This window comes from Tachypleus tridentatus, chromosome 8 (assembly GCF_004210375.1).
Source record: "Tachypleus tridentatus isolate NWPU-2018 chromosome 8, ASM421037v1, whole genome shotgun sequence".
NCBI lineage: Eukaryota > Metazoa > Arthropoda > Merostomata > Xiphosura > Limulidae > Tachypleus > Tachypleus tridentatus.
The window spans coordinates 130,543,795-130,561,967 of record NC_134832.1 but is presented as its reverse complement, the minus strand read 5'-3'; the positions used below and the strand labels follow the sequence as shown (position 1 = coordinate 130,561,967).

At 33.6% G+C, this 18,173-nt stretch overlaps 1 protein-coding gene across 1 annotated transcript; it reads left to right on the top strand.

Moving 5' to 3' along the window:
* Nucleotides 1-13,720: 13,720 nt before the first annotated feature.
* On the top strand, nt 13,721-16,974 carry LOC143224009 (zinc finger MYM-type protein 1-like). The gene is made up of 3 exons (XM_076452474.1): nt 13,721-13,759; nt 15,157-15,838; nt 15,941-16,974. The coding sequence occupies exons 1-3, from the start codon at nt 13,721-13,723 to the stop codon at nt 16,972-16,974; spliced, it is 1,755 nt and encodes a 584-aa protein (XP_076308589.1).
* The last annotated feature ends 1,199 nt before the right edge of the window (nt 16,975-18,173 follow it).

Here is an 18,173-nt window from a genome sequence, read left to right as displayed (position 1 = left end):
ATTTATTTTCAACAATAAGAACTTAAAACTTACATAATATTAAAATTGTGTTCGCTAACTATGTTTTATACCAGGTTTATCTGTGTATATTGATTATAAAGTTGTTGATTTAAAATTTAAACATAACTTGGTAAAACATTGTGACAGGTACACCTTGAGCTACAGGAAGTAAAATGGCTAACAATGTAAATATCTTTACACACAATCACCACAAAAGGATTACATGTAAACACATTCTCCAAGAACATTCAATAATAATATTAGAAGGCAGACAATTTCCTTTAATTATCACCATTTCTTTGGTTGTCAGGAAATAATTCAAACTGACCAACGTTATGTAGAGAAAATAACAGATAAAATATAGTTTTACCAAAAACAAACAATTGTACTTAAGATAAAGCAAATAAAAGTTGAGATTTTTAGATGAAGAAGATTATTTTTAATCTTAACATTCACATCACTTTCTGCACAAACAAGTGACAAAAATACTCAATATATTCACAGAAAAATAGTTTTTAGCTTATTACAAATATGTCACTATAAATATATTTTTTATGTGAAGTACTTACAATGTTTACTGAAAGTCTGTTAAGTGTTTGAGGATATATTTACCACATTAAAAGTTAATAGTATCAAAACTATAAACAAGTAAGCAAAAAGATGTTATGTGGGGAGTCAACCAAACCCATGTTTGGAGAGCTAAATCTACACATATTTTCCATTTACAATAGCCAATAGAAAGCAACATTTTGTGTATTAACCACTGAAATTAAACTGGTTAAATATCTGAACTATAAATTAGTGCAAGATGACTCATGCCACTTGACTATTTATACTCTAAAATACTGCCATGAAACTGGTTAAACATCTGAACTATCAGTTATTGCACTATGTCTCACATCACTTGATAATTTGTACTCTAGAATACCACCATACACTGGTTAAATGTCTGAACTATCAATTAGGGTACCATGACTTCAACTTGTATGTATTCTTAACATTTAAGTAGTTCAAGTTCAAAACCAGTTCCATTCGTCAAGTGTTAGCTTCAGCACATACGTTAAGTGGGAATTTTTGTCACCATAAAAATAAAAGTAAACCTAATATTGAGTTAGCTAACAAGATGGACAATAAAGGAATTAGTTACTTTATAAGACAGAGTTGCTGACTTTTTAATAAAACTCTTACAATCAGTTGACAAGACTAACATTTAGGAATTTAAATACCTCAGAAAACAGCATGATAGAAAACCAGTAGTAAATAAGGTATAAAAGATTGACAAAAATCTGTTACTCAATCACGTAAAAAGAGTAATAAAATATTTAATACTGTATCAATAAACAAAACTGACAGAAAAACTGGTGAACGTTAGGTGATAAACAACTCTGGTACATTGGAAGACAGCTTGGTTTAAAATACAGAAATCTTGTCCTCAATCAGATGAAAAGACTGATAAATAAAGCTGGTACTACAATAGGTGAAAAGTGACAAAGAAAGCTGGTACTACATTAGGTGAAAAGACTGATAAATAAAGCTGGTACTACATTAGGTGAAAAGACTAATAAAGAGAACTAGTTCTAAATAAATCAACAAGATTGACAATAAAAACATGTGGAACTGGAAATTACTAAAGTATTAAAGTGTCATATAAAATATGTCACATTGTTATACAACTATACATACAGTTATTAAACTGTCATATAAAATATGTCACATTGATATACAAGTATATATATAGTTATTAAAAGTAGGTAACAAAATGCACATAAAACATTTTATACCTTCTGTCTTGTAACCTATTTATTTAGTCATCATACTTTACTACATAACTATCAAATGGTTCTTGTGTACATGTTAAATACTACAAATTATTAACTTTACTTTTATTCATCAAAATAACATCATCATCTTAATGGGTTTTGAGAATATTTTCTAAAAACATCACCTGTTAACAGTACAATGTTGAAATTCTTGAGATTGTTATAGAAATTACAAGCAAAAAACAAAACATTAAAATTATTTTATTCTGTAAATGTTACTTACATGTTTGTGTGTATAATGTATGAATTTATTTTATTGATCGAAATTAAATTTCATTGAAAATGATACACTGTGTTCAGAAAGCACACTAACTGAAGTAGCAATCAGTTCATTTAACTCAGCCTTAGAATGACCTTAAAGAATGGTATTCATGTACACTGATACTCAACACAATTATAAGTATCTACAAAACACAAGTTCACATGTATTTTGCATAACTTCAAACATAGATGGTACAAGAAAACGAAGCTCGTATTAATGTGAAATTAGAACAAAAAAATCTTAATGAAAACGTAACGACCGAGTCTGCATCCAACTACTAGCCACTTAGATCATGCAAAAGAGGGCAAAATACAATTCAAATGTCTTCACAAGAGATAGATGAGAACAAGGTAATAAATATCCTGCACAGGTCATCTATTACAAGATAAACTGATAATATGAACACAGTGCACTGCTCTATATTCTTTATAGTAGCTACTACATCAATGATCATTCCCATTTCACAGTAATGAAGTAAAGCTCCTAACTCATACTAACTTGTAATACCACAATATAGCCTCACTTCAAGATGGAACAACAATAAACATGATAAAGAAGTTTAAAAGTGTAACAGGACAATGGTTGTAGTATATAACTTATGTCTGTGATAAATGAATAGTATTGATGAAATACTTACATCTGAATTACAAAAGATATTGTTACCACATTTAGAAAAATATGTAACAGAGAATGTTACACAGTAAAACAAAATGCACAAAAAATAGTATATAAGTGTATATTGTAAAAATTATGAATGAAAACTAATTTAAATAGAAAATACCAGTATTTATCATACATCTAGGATAGCTGCTGCTGACCTACAGCATACAAGAAAATGTTAAAATATGTACATACAACTAATTGTCATTAGTTCTATTATACTTGTTGTTAAGGTTTTATTTAAATGGCAACAAAACACTCAGAAGTAAACTTTAAAGAAACTTCTAATCTGTTATACTACAGTAAAAATAATTAAAATTAAACACTGATTATTAATATGTTAATGACCAATACTTCTGTAAGTAATACTTCATATGACCTCATCTATTACCATATTAATGTTTGATGTATTAAACATGACCTTTGTGATGGAAACAGAATTAAACATATTCAACTGCTGTCCTTGCTGTGTGCTTAGTGAAGAGTACTTCACACATTATCCACTTCTGAAATTTGTTAAACCTTACAATGTACACAGCTTGTATATTGAAGAGTGTGTGTAAGCCTACTTTCCTTCATACTACACATTTTTGTATGAGGTATCAAGTGATGTTTATGACCTGAAATACTGAAGTATACAGCTGTAACGGGTATGATGTGTTTAATAACTTAATATATTCATGGTCAATATATACAACCTGTACTTATATTTGTAATGTAAATGTATAGTTTTGCCAAATCTAAGAAAACCAATTAACCTTTGAGTTACATACCACATGCTCATGTTTTATGAATTTCTGCACAACTGTGCTTGATATTTTTTAGAAGCTTGTATGTTAATACTGAGTGTAATATAAAAATAATCTCATATTTATTATTTGTTCACAGGTTAAGCATTAAATTAATAATATTAATTTGTTTCACATCATTTAACAATAAAAGTAGTTTTATTAAATATTTAAATGTTCAAATACTTGTTTTAAGTTTCAATGTTAAATTATACATTACACCTTATGGATTGTACGAAATTTATTGTTACATTACACTGCAATTGTAACTGTTACTAGAACATCAACTGTTCTGTAGTGAAGAATATTCATGAATTTATTCAGGATTTTTAAAACATAAGAAACTTAATAAATAATTTTTAAAATAAACACAAAATGATTTTAACAATTCTTTAGATATCAGTTTGGGTATTTGTTTGACTTGTTTCCCCACACAGTAAATAATTATATAAATTGTTCAAACACATAAGACCTGTTTCATCATTTGAACTATGCAATTGATTCTTTTTGATGAATTTATTATTTATAATACTGTATGTTGAAAACCACTATGTAACATAGCTATTTACTAGGCTCTTTTGCATACTTCTTGTAATAGCTAACCATCAGTCAATATTCATATATATAAAAATAGTCAGCCTAAAGACCATATGTTAGGTCACCTTGTTAAAAGAAACAGTTTAGTTAAAAACATTATATAATGTATCGAGTATCATACAAACACATGGTATTTGTCTTACTCTATATATTAAATGTATTCATTATGTACATATGGTAATTTGTGTAGCAGCTGTTTAAAAAACATTTTATAAAAACATTGAAGTCATGTTCATATAAGTGAATGAACAATACAGTCACCAATTAAAATCAGTAAGGTTCAGTTTTTGATGTATGTCAGAAATGTAACAAAAAAGTTAGAATCGACACAAAAGACCAATCTTATGTTACATACCCTTTTCCCTCTTAAAATTAATAAATTTGTCTCATATTGTTTCTTTCTGTAGCTGAATACAGTCCACATATTGTCTTTGATATTGCTTGTATATCCATAGGATCTTAATAGTGAAAATTAATAATTGAAAGTACATTATATACAAGATCAATGTTTTCAACAAAAGTTTTATGAAGGTTCTTATATTAAATTACATTTTTGCTACAGATATGTAATCTTTAGTAACAAATACAAGAGGGTATCCTCAATAGCTATGGCACTTGAAATTCGTTCAGGCAGGATTAGAGTAAATTAATCTAAGAGAGTTTTTTTTTCCCATTTCTATTAACTATAGTTTTGTGTGCCAGCAATATCAAGTATGGAACACATGTACACTCACTCAGCTCAGTTTTATAATTTATCATGCAGAATTAGAATAAATTAATATACATAATGTTAAACATGATCAAATATATGAATTGAAAGGGTTTGACCTCCTGAAACCAAAAGTGCATTTCGATCTCATATTAAACAAGAGATACTAGAGCTGTAAGTTAAAATTTTGTACTTGACCAAATAAAAAACTCAAAAATCATTCTGTGAGCTATTATGATGTGGCTAAAAACACATCATTAGATAAAAATGTATAAACTCACTACTCATAATTAGCTATTAATCTTGTGACCTAACAAGTAAATGGAAATCGTACATTGAACTTTCACAGACAAGTTCACAAGATGCAGCTGAAGAATATTATTACTGATTGTTACTAAATCTTGTTAGTGATTTTGTGATTAAGTTTGTCGTTGTGTTTTTCCTCCTGATTCATATATTTATTGAAATATTTGTTAACTTGGATTTATTTACTGTATTGTTCATTAACATTAATTTCATGTCCTGGCTTCACACACATTTGTTTCCTGTGTGGTAAGTTATCAACTTTTATTTCAGTAACTTAAAAGTTACCCTTTGGATTTCTGTGGTTGTTAAAATATTATTATTATTTTTTGTTCTACTCTGGTTGCAGTGGCAAGTTACTCCAGACCATTGCAATATGTTTTTCTATTAACGTCTTTTTCCAAAACAATATTACTTCATCTCACCCAAAGCTATCTTGATCCTGGTTTGCCCTTCAAGCATTGCTATAAAAATGTTTCCTATCAGTGCACCAGTCTTTTCTACTGCTTTATTTTCTCACCATTTCAGAACATGTGCTGATCAGGTGACTATCCTCCATCAATCATATTGTGTCATTTATTACTAGCTAACTTCTTCTACTCTAGCACAATGATCACTTTCTTAGTTGGCATTTTGTTGTACAGACATGTTTTAAATCATTCTCCATGTGGCAGATTTGGACCATGATGGATCACAAATTTATGTCACTTCTAACTACTTGTGTTTGATTTCTGTTGTTTATACTTGTTTCTTTTAGATAAACTTCTCTTTTCTAATTTGTTAATATGAATTTGAGATTTAACCCTTTTGTATCCTTTACTATGTATGACATAAAGTTTTAGTGTCAAGATTTATTAAACTACTTTTTTGTGTACATGAAATGAATTAGCATAGTGTAAAGATTTAAATAATAATATATATTTTAATACTTTAAGTTTTAAGGTCTTAATTTTACAAGGTAATATTTAAAAAATCCTGAGCTTCAGTTAGTGTGACACTTTTTCTAGGCATCTTTTCAGTTTTATCCATCACCCCTTCAAATAATCCAAAATTAAAGTAAGTTACTCACTATAAAATCATGATTGCTCAGACAAACCATAATTTTGTACAGTTTTCAATTTTGTTAGGTTACAAGGCTCTCAACTAGAAAATCAGACCCATCTTGCTACATTCACCTGCCACATCTTCTTTCTCAGGATTTGTTACAAGTTCTCTTTTGTGTTTAATTATATATACTACTTATAACTAATAGAAAATCAAGGTTTGATCTACCCAATGACGTATTATATTATGTCTGAATATATAAGCCTCAATGTCACTTACAATACAACTTTGTTTACCATGGGAATCGCAACATGTAGCTTGGATGAACTTGTAACAACTTTTGTTGCATAGTTAGAAAGCCAGAAAAATTGTAACTGTTTGTGAAACTTATCTCCCTTTTGCATGTTATTAGTTTGTGTTCTTTGGTGTATTATTTAATTAACAAAATGTTTAGTGCATTACTATACAAAATAAGCTTAAGTGTCCTCAACATTTGACACCAAGAAAACAGAAATTGGGTAATTATTTTATTCATTGTTTTTCCTGTTTGTTCTTTATTTAACACTCTAAAGGTAACTAAAATGTAAAAATATGGATCTTTTTTGGTCAGGTAAAATTAGATAGGGTAAAATAAATAGTAATAATAATAATATAATAATGTTTTACCAGGCAAGAATGAGAGGAACTAGGTTGTAGCTCATGGGTAGTGCAGTTTGATAGCATAATGTGCAATGAGTGATACGACAAAAATGGCACAAATAGTAATTACACAATTCAAAGAGTAGTGAAAAAAACAGAAAAATAAAATTTAATAGCAAATGGATGTATACCATTATGAATGTAGTTTCATATTACAAATTTGAAATTATTCTAGAAACAAAAAGGAACAACTTAGATTTTTTTTTTTTTTTAGTATTTATGAAATTGATCAAATAGACCTTTTTGAAATGGGGTAGAAAAAATAAAATATGTAGTTTTACTGCAAGAAAGAAACAAAAACATTTTAAATGTATTAAGAAAGTTTTAGGGATTACACAATGGAAATCTGAGATTTTTGTGGAATGGAAAAGTATCTTTAATCTTAACATGAAAATTACTTTACACACAGGCTATTCAAAACAAATATTTATGAACAGATCTTTGTTTTAGTTCATTGAAAATATTTCACTAAAAAATATAATGTTTTGTATGTAAAAGTCTTATAACATTTACTAAAAGTCTATCAAGTTTTATAAAGTTAGATAAAAAATTCTGAAAACTAGAGGCATTAAATCTATAAAGACTTTTAAATGAGCACAAAGTGATCACATGTTCAGTCATATTGACTGAGTCCGTGTTGAGAGAATTAACATAGCAGTTGGTAAAATTCCTGTGTTAGTATACAGTGGGTTTGATACAAGCCCCAGAATTTTAAGGTCAGTGATATCTGCTGGTTAAGCACAAGATTTAGTTCATGGAGAGTTATTCTCATAAATTTGGCCAGTGATTCCTTTCTTTGATGTTATGATTTTTTTGTGAAGAAGCCTCTTCCTTTCTTGTTATTACTTTTTGTTATTGTTTGAAAAATACTAAAAGTCTATCAAATTGTATGAAGATAAACACACTATTTATAGTTTTTATTTTTTCTATGACACTTTCAACCTGTTACCATGCATCCTTGTGACCTGCTAGTTTAGGTATTGTTCTTCTTCTCTAGATAACTGTGATACATTCTTCAGTGTATTCCTTACTCTCAGTTAGTATACCCATTTATAGAGTTTAGGTTGCTTGTATGGATGGACCTAATTTCTGCACTTGTATTTTACGTCTTTTGTGTCTCACCTGGTCAGTTTTTGGTAAGTTAGATTTGTATGATTTTTCTCTATCATCTGGGCTATTTGTGTTTAAATTTGCATTTAGAGTTTGTTTATTCTTTTGTTTTTATTAATGTTTGGTATATGTACTGGTTTTGCATGATTGTTACTATATAGGCAATTATACTTTTAGCCAATTTCGTGGGTGTGTTGATTTGTTATTTAGGGGTTTAATTTTCTTTTTCTTTACTACCAATTGCATCTAATTGTGGATTAAATTTGAGTAAAGATTATTGCCGTTAACTTGATGCCTTTTTACTCTCATGTCTTTCAGGATTAACTTTGACTTCACATCCTTTGTATTAGAGGTTCTTTCATCTTTAAAAATTCCTTTAGTGATTTTGAACTTTAGTTGTTGATTTTTTTAAAAGTAAAATTTATAGATTCATAGGTTTACATTTTTTTATACTTTGTAGATTCCAAAAACGTTTATTGTGTATTGATTTGTAAATATTGAGTACCTTCTCTAAGTATGTTCATTTATGTGTCTTTTTGGCCATGTATCATGAAAGTGTTATGGGTTCTACAGGTTTTACCTAAATGTTTCTGCCTCAGTTCTGCTCTCCCTTATATTCAACTGCCAGGTCTCTTTCCCTCCTCCTTGGGATTGTATCACGTTTAGTCGTCTTGCTGAGTCTATTCAAGACCTCCTACACAAAGGAACGATTGAATGGATTGTACCCACTCAACTGGTATTTTACTCTCATCTGTTTCTTGTCTGAAAAAATATATAATTTTGGAAACCCATCATAGATCTGTCTTGGCTGTATACCTCTCTGAAGACATTTCACTTCACCATGGAGTTCTACCTCTCTGAAGACATTTCACTTCACCATGGAGTTCTACCTCTCTGGAGACATTTCACTTCACCATGGAGATCTACCTCTCATTTCAATGGGTTTCTTCCTTGAAATTGTGGATGGTCAAGTTCAATTTCTTGGCTGCCTATCTTCATAGTCCAGTTGCCCCAGTGTCAAATAATTTTTTTTTCTTTGGTTTAGCTACGAGGGTTCTGTCTTCCACATCTTGGCACTGCCATTTGGTCTTTCTTCAGCTCCATTTATGTTTTGCTAAGAATATGTTCTTTTGCATGTCATTTTCACTCACTGGGTCTTTGGACTCATCATTACATTGGCAACTGGCTACTGCTCACCTCTTTTTGTGCCAAGTTAGTTACTAATTTGCACTTACTTCTTCAAGAACATGCTTGTGTGGGTTTTTGATGAAGTTATAAAAGTTCTTTACTGTGCCTGTGCACCTTATTCACTTGGGGGTTCTCATTAGTTCTCATCTTGGTCAGGCCCAGTCTTTCCTAAGTGGGCTCCATAATATGGAGTGGAGAGTCATTAAGGCCCTACATTATTCTATCTCTTTGATCAGAAGCACATGCATTCCCTTTATTGGATGCTGCTTGGATCATACCATTACCCTTGCACCTGGAATCAGGGCCAACCTTGAATGGTGGCTCAAGAGGAATTTTACAGTTGTGAGGGTTCCCATTTCTCCACCTCATTTTGAGTCTCATCTGTTCACAAACACTTCTTTGGTGGATTGGGAGCTTTTTTTTATTTTAGAGTCATTGGTCAGTTCAGGAGGCTGATCTCTGTATCAAAATCCTGGAACTTTAGGTTGTTCATCTGGCTCTTTATAATTTTCTTCTGCTCCTGTGGGGGTGGGTGGTTATGGTTCATTCTGATAATTTTAACTGTTGTCAGCTATATTATAAAAGAACAGAGAACCAAGTCCAGACCTTTGTGTTTTCAAACTCTGTATGTCCTGTATTTGGCCAACAACTACAAAATGACATTTTTAGCTTATCATGTCCCTGGAATTATTAATCTTATGGCCAGTCACTTATCTCATCCAAACCAAATTCTCCCCATGGAGTGGTCTCTTCGTCCTTGGAAATTTCTGTAGGTTTGCTCTCAGTTCAAAATATTACATAGATATGCATTTGCCACTCACTGGAATGCCAAACTTTCTTCCCCTTTATTCTTCAGTTCCTTGCTCCTCAGCTTATGAGGTGGATGCTTTCAGTTGGGATTGGAGGGATTTTTAGGCTTGTATGCCTACAATCCAATCAGATTCTCCCCTCCAGAGTCATTTTCTTTATCCAGATCACTCCTTCTCATGTTCTGTTGGTTCCTCCATATTGGATGGCTCAAACATGGTTTCTTCTGCTCTGGCCCTTACTGGAACAACAGCCCCTGCTATTTCCCTCTTCCTAATTGTTTCTCCAACGACCCCAATAGGACGTACTTCATCCAGCACCTTACCTTCACTCCGGGGACTCACCCCTCATGTAGCATCTTTCTTTGCCCATACTACTTGCCCTTCCATTTATTTACGTACCAGAGGCATAGATTTTACTTCAGATTTTGGTCTATTTACTATGGCTTTTGACCATCCCATTGCAATTTTATGGCTCGTTGATCAGATTCTGTTTCAACTGGTGCTCATTATAGGGCTGCCATATTGAACACCCTCCAGTTTCTCATTTCCAGGAAGTGTTCTCTTCCCCAGATATTTCCCACCTTTTTCATTCCTTTTATCTCTTCCATTCACCATGCTCCTTTGGTCTGTTAGATTTGGATCTGAATGTTGTATTCTATGCCCTTTGAACCCATTGTAATGTGTTCCTTGTATTCTCTTTTCCTTAAGATCTATTTCTTCCTCATTCTAGCATGTGGTCACAGTTATTCCAAAACTTATATAATTAATGTTTCCTTCATCCTTTACCATTCCTCATATGTTATCCTCTCGATCAAGTCTTTCTCACTTAGACATTGGCTCCCTAGGAAGGTTGTTTAACCTTTTCTCCTAATACCATACCTTCCATTCTTCCTTTGTACTCCTGTGCAGAATTCTATATATACTTTGTTCAGTTTGTTTCATGCAATGTTATATGGTTCATACTGCCTCTTTTCACCATTGTCATTCCTGCCTATTCCATAAAATTAAGTGAAAAAAAAGTATATATGTGAAACTGCAAAAGGATATGGCCATTAAATAGTGCTACAATACTTCAGAAAGGAAACATGTTTGTTAATATAACAACTGATACTCAAATAATGAATTATAAGCATAGGGAAGTTTTATTGATGGTGTAAAATAATAAAGTTTTCTGCAAAACATTGGTCTTTTACTTCTGAACAAGGCAGACCAATATTTTGTCCAAACATGCAATATGTTCCACCATCAATAAAACTCTTACTTGTACTTATAAATCATTGTTTGCCTTCCTGTTATTTTAAACAGATGTTATAGAAGTAGAAAATTTTGTTTTGATATGTATGAATACTGGAAGTACATATTTTAAACTCTGGAAAAATGCTTTCTACAGAGTTGTGTGTGCATAATAGACACTTGTTCGTTTTGTTGGTGTATAAGTGAAACTAATAAAAAATTGTCAGTGGGATATATAATAGTTATTTTTCTTGTACAAACTAACAAAGAATCCTTTAGTGGTACAAGATTAAGATACAAACCAATCAACAAGGAATTTTGTTCTTGGAAAGTTTGATAAGTTGCAGAATTAAACCAATGAAGTATCAAACTACTTGTGGGTAGTTATGCATACTACTTGAAAATGCATAAAAATACTGAAGAAATATCACTTAGAAACTCATGTTTGGAGCTAGAAATTAGTTCTTTCCAGGCTGAAAGTAGAGGTTGTCTCAGTGCTTGAACTTCTTTCAAAAGATTTTTTCCAAGTTCAAGATGCTGAAGTTGTCTGATGTAAGTTAAATTGCTGTATCTCTCAATCGACTAATGTAGTTAAGGAATTAAAATGAATTGTATACAAGAAACTATCAACTATGGTACATCTGAACTATTACTTACATGGTATGTCATATGGCCTGAAATGTTATATTTTTATTTAGATGACATAATGATACATGGTAAAACATTTGATAAATTTTAAGAATGGTTAAGGAAATGTCTGGTTCAGTTCATGAAAGAGAACTTTAAACTGGATCACAAGAGGTGTAAATTGTAAATAGTGCAAAGGTGGATTTCCTGGTATTCACACTGCCAACAGAGAGAATTTACAAACCCATCTAAGATTGACTGTTCAGTATTGGTGAGCCAAAAAGAGAATAAAAATAACCATATGGTTGTCTTTATATATGAAGTTTACGAATAAAGATGGCCTCTCCAATAAATGTTTGTTGATGGCTACATCTTACAAAAAATATTCAAATGTCTAAATTCAAAGAACTTATTTAAATATTTAAAATACTCAAACAATAAATTTTTGTCTGTTTGTAATTAAACATAAAATTACACCATGGTTATTGAAACCAAGTTTATTGTGTCATAAGTCTACAGACATACACTGAGGGGTTGATAAATGTCATTTAATACACAATCAAAACCTTTATTCAAACACTGATAAACTGTTTTAAAAATCACTGTACATGTTTCTGTTTCAATTTACTTCATACTCAGGAGTGTGAAAAATATTGTGCAACCAAATAAATATAAAAAGTCAATGGTCAAGTGACTATTTAATTTACCTACTTAAAATGATCATACCATGTACATATTACATAATTTTCCAATCCTTCATCTTCTCTTAAGATATAATTATTTTTAGTGTCTTATAGTTGAGTTAAGAAAAGAAATGGGGCTAAAAAACTGGTAAAATAATGCACTTAGGGATAAGGATTGGCTTGGATTTAGGATAACAACCACTTCCATGCATTTGATAGTGATGAGAGGGAAGCAGGTAAGGGAAACACAGAGGATAGGAAAGTTATAATTTTAAGTAGACCTCTAGTTAGACATGAGAAAGAAGAGCAAACAAATATGCTTATGCTCTCCAGGAGTTGGGATATAGGATATAACTGATATAACCTGAAAGACAGTTGAGGATGGTGCATGTTGGGGCTAATTATGTATACAATACTGATAAAACCATATTAATGAAAAGGATCATAGCGTCATTTTGTCAGAGAATACATTGTAGGAATGAGATGCCAAGCATAGATCACTGTGTAAGCAGGGGCTGCGGAACCGGGGGGACTGTTGCCCCCCCCACACTTTTGGCTAACAACCATTTTTTTTCAATAGTGCAAAAAAAAAAGAAAGAAATGTCGCAGATAGATAATATTTTGATTCTTGGTTAAAATGAAATTTTCATTATTCTGTTGCTTGGTACATCCTGCTGGTATCAAAATCGTTTGTTTTACCCTATTTAAATTCCTACATGACTACACGAGCGGTGACGTAGGTGCGCGACATAAAAAAAATAAAATAAACGAGCGAGGCCTACGGCGCGCGTGCGGATCTGTACTACATACCGTGCCCTGTCTTTGATTGCATATTATGACCGTAATCTTACAGAGATGTAGACACACACGATATTATCAATCATGTATGTGTTGCATGGGGCTGTGCGCGCGTATTGTTGCGTGACTTCAAATAGAATGTGGCGATGTTGTTGTTTTTTATTCTTGGACCTTGCGTGCATGGTGGCGAGCTAACTATCACAACACACACGAATATATGCATTATAAGAACCGAAACAAAACGTAACACAGTATGCATACACATAACGTACATGTGTGCATGATAAACTACACACGAAGTTGGCTCAGACTAATTCTAAAACCTACCAGGCGTCTCATTACGACTCCAAAATTTCCCTCAGATGCCTTGATACAGAATTTAAGCTCAAGATGGATCATGCTTCTACCAGTGAGGATCATGAGAGTGAGGTACAAAATAAACTTAGATTAATAATTGTCAGTTTGTTCTTAGGCAGTTATGTTATGTATTGTAGCCTTGTAAGTTGTAGGCTATCAATTTACAATTAAGCATTTAATAGGCCTACTGTGCACAACTCTGACACGCGGGATGGTTTTAATCAAGTTTGGACACTCGCAGGGGTGTGGGGTTTTCTAAATTGTTAACTTTGAGCAAATCCAATGAGAATGATGTTCAAGGTAATCCCACTTAATAAAGATCAGTAACCATGTGGGTATGGGTAATTATTTATAATTATTAATTAAAAATTATTAATAAAAGTTTAGAGTGGCAGCCCTGAATTTGATATCCAAAACATAAATGGAAACATCACCTGTACGTGAGACTGGTCTAAATTGTCAATATCCCGTTCCACCACCCCCTTCCCTAATGTAATTACAATTTTACAGGAGAGGTACTCGCCTAATGGGTGTATTCCGCTCTAATAGGTTACTTTTCCCCCACCCAATCCATTTTGACCTAAATATGGGTAAGTTTATCGCTCAAAATGATATTCTTACAGTTCTCGCACCGATTCTAACCCTTATTGTCGCTCATGCTCGATGTGTACACGTTGCGCACACGCGTGATTTTTAAATTTCAAGTGCAACATTTAAAAATCACGGGTGTGCGCACGGCCCCGATCCCTCGCTGGCCGGTCGGCCGCACGCATCTAACTAGATAGCTTCATACGGACCGGCGCGGGATGGGTATGTTATCAGCTAACTAGGTAGCTTCCTATGGACCTGGATGGGTACGTTATATGGGGTAATGACTTCCTGCGCATCATGGAGGATTCCACAATGGATGTGAATGTAGAACGTACCCCATAAAAAAACCTTAAAATGGGTCAATTGTTCTTCTTAAAAATCCCTATTAATGGGTACTCTTTCTGCCAAAAATGACCCAAATGAAAAAATAGGGCGATTTGAATAGGGAAACATCATACAGTCATTTCTTTTCATATTTCAATATGTCAGTCCAAAGCCCCTTCCCAGAAAAAGAAAAATACAGTCATCGATGGAAAAGTTCTGTTGTCCCAAGCTGCCTGTTAAACAAAGGAAATGTGAACAAACTATACAGCAGGCAGATGTTCAGCAAAGCGGGTCGTCAGTAGAAACTCTTGGTCTATCGACAGCTTCAAAAGGCATCCATTCTTCTGTAGGTAGCAAAGCAAGTATGGATGACAGTTTACAGGCGGAATTGCTAATCCCGTCAAAACCAAATCAACCACGAAATTTCCAGTACCCCAAAAGGGAATGCAAGCAATTCAAACGATCATTTCAACCGTCATGGTACGAAGAATTTCCTTGGTAACACTACATAGAGGTTTCAAATACGGTTCTTTATCACACTTGCTTACTGGCAGAAAAGAGCAGAAACTCAATGCAAAGTACAAAGAATCGGCTTTCCTCCGAGATGGCTTTTCAAACTGGAAGAAGGCAAGGTAAAGTTTCGAGATCACCAAATGTCGCAGTGCCATAAAATGGCAGTAGAAAATGTAATAGTTCTTCCCAAAACATGTTCTAACATTGGCGAAATGTTGGACATGACATTGGGAGAAGAGAAGAAAGAATCTAGGAGCAACATGGTCAAGATCATCAAGAACTTACAGTTCTTGGCTAGACAGGGACTGGCTTTGCAAGGACACAGCGATGAAAAATCGAACTTCACACAACTTTATCACCTCAGAGCAAAGGATAATTCTAAAATGATAAAGTGGCTTAAGAAAAAAACCAACAAGTATGTTACACATGATGTTCAGAACGAAATATTAGAGGTAATGGCATTGCAAGATGTGGAGTCTTGCATCAGAAACGGTCGTTATTTCTCCATCCTTGCCGTTGAATGCACTGACGTTGCAAACAAGGAACAGCTTACAATATGTATTCGATGGATTGACAACAATCTGGAACCTCATGAGGACTTCATCGGATTTTATGAAATCCCCACCATAAAGGCAGATACCATCGTATTGGCCATCAAGGACGCGATAATTCGGATGAACTTGACCCTGGCCAACTGTCGGGGCCAGTGCTACAATGCCGGAGGTCCTATGGCTGGATCATGAAGAGGTGTTGCTGAACAAATCCTCAAAGATGCTCGTAAGGCACACTATACACATTGCCATGGGCATGCCTTAAATTTGGCAGTATGTGACGCAACAAAAGGGTCTAAGTTGTTAGCTGATACCCTAGATATCACATACGAAATCTGCAAGCTTATAAAATTTTCACCAAAGCGTCAAGGTCTGCTCGAAAAAATAAAAGCTGACATCAACCTAGAAACAGCAGGTCTAAAGGTGATTTGCCCAACTCGGTGGACAGTTCGCGGCCAAAACTTCGACCGCATCATTGCCAACTACGAAGCGCTTCTCTTGGAGTGGGACGTTTGTCTGGAAGATCGTCTAGACTCTGAAATGAAGGAACGAATAATAGGTGTCAGATCCCAAATGGAGAAATTTGAGTACTTCTTCGCTCTTCATCTTGGTGTCGCCGTGTACTCTTTGACGGACAATTTGTCAAAAACATGGCAGAAGACCTGCATGTCTGCAGCACAGGGACAACAAAATGCAAAACTGGTAGCAGGCATTCTTGATAAAATGAGGAATGATGGTAATTTTGACAAGATATATGAAGAAGTGCACCGACAGGCAATGGAGCTCAACATTTCCGAACCTCAAATGCCAAGACAGAAGAGAGTGCCCAAGCGTTTTGAGGTAGGAGCCGGTGAGCCATCGTTCCCGTCGTCTCCCAAGGAATTCTACAGAAGGCAGTACTTTGAGGTTCTTGACCTTGCCATTAACGCAATCAACCGTCGTTTTGATCAGCCAGGCTTCCAGGCGTATCAACATATGGAAGATCTCCTCTTGAAATCTCTTCAAGAAGAGGATACTCCTGATGAGCTGAAGAACTTGGCGGACAAATACGGTGATGATCTGGACATCCTTTCTCTCAAGGCACAACTACCTCTCCTCAATGGACTGTTACGCAGTGACTCTGAAGATCGTCACTTTGAATGCTTCAACGACATTTATCTGGCCGTGAAGCAGCTGAAAGAACCTCAAAGATGCCTAATCACGGAAGTGATAATTCTAGTCAAACTCCTGCTTGTTAACCCATCAACTAATGCTGTAGGAGCTTCTCGACGGCCAGAAGACTCAAGACATGGCTACGATCAACAATGAACCAATCTCGTTTTAATAGTTTGGCAGTTCTCCACATCCACAAGGAACGCACAGCATCGTTAGACCTCGTTTCTATTGCCAATGACTTTGTACAAAAGAATGACAGAAGGAAGGTGAAGCTCTGTGTATTCACGGAACACGACTTTGCTGGAGGAAGTTGTTCCCATCATTAGATCACATACGGTAATTTTACTCTTCCTTGGGAAGTGATTTGTATTTCTATTCATCGACGTACATCAGTTTATACTTTTGCGATATGATAACGAGGTCAGTAAAATTATGATTTCAGTTTTCATATGAAATTTGATATATAAAGGTGAATAGGCCAGTAGAGCAACTGTGTCATTATTCATTTATATTTCCATTTTAAAAGATCATTAATATATGCATTGTCGAAGTAACGTGTCATCCATGTATATAATTTTACTGAGATACTTAGGCTAGCTCTATTTCGATTTTTTTTTTTCAGTCCTAAGTTTGTAAGCAACCTAAATGCATATTCATACTCAGTCCCCTCCCCCCTCTCCGCAAACACAATCTGAAACATCCCTAGTACCTTGCGTCATCGCATTGAAACACATTTTACTTCATTAAATTTAGGTTAGCATCTAGCATCAGAATATCTCAATTAGATTTGTTGTCTCTATTTAGAAAATTTCCTTGTAAGGACCTGCTAATGATAGTTGATGTTGCAGAATTCAAAGTAGCAAAGTTAAACACAGTAATTTAAGATTAATTTAAGTCATACCGGAAGGCACAGAAAGAGAAAACCGATTTTTTTTTTATAGTCCCCACTAGAAGAACTGCTAACAGGGTCTCAGAATGGGTTATCAATATGATTAAAATCGAGGAGCTTCAGTTAAACAATGGCAGTTTAACTGAGTTGTATTGATAGATTTAAACTAGGATTAAAGAGATATGAGAGTTATGATATTAGTAAAATTAGAAATATAACTGATAGGAAAATGTGTACAACAGGCACAAAATATGAATTTGTTTTAAAATATATAACTGATTGTTACTATCATAATGCTAGAACTATTAGAAATTAAACTGATGAGTTCAAGACAGTTTTGGATACAGTGGATTTCAATATGTGTTATACTGAGACTTGGTTCGATATTAACAGTTTTGATGAGAGAAATCTTGTTTAATATACCAAGCTACAGATTATTTACTACAGGTAGAGTACTGAAGAG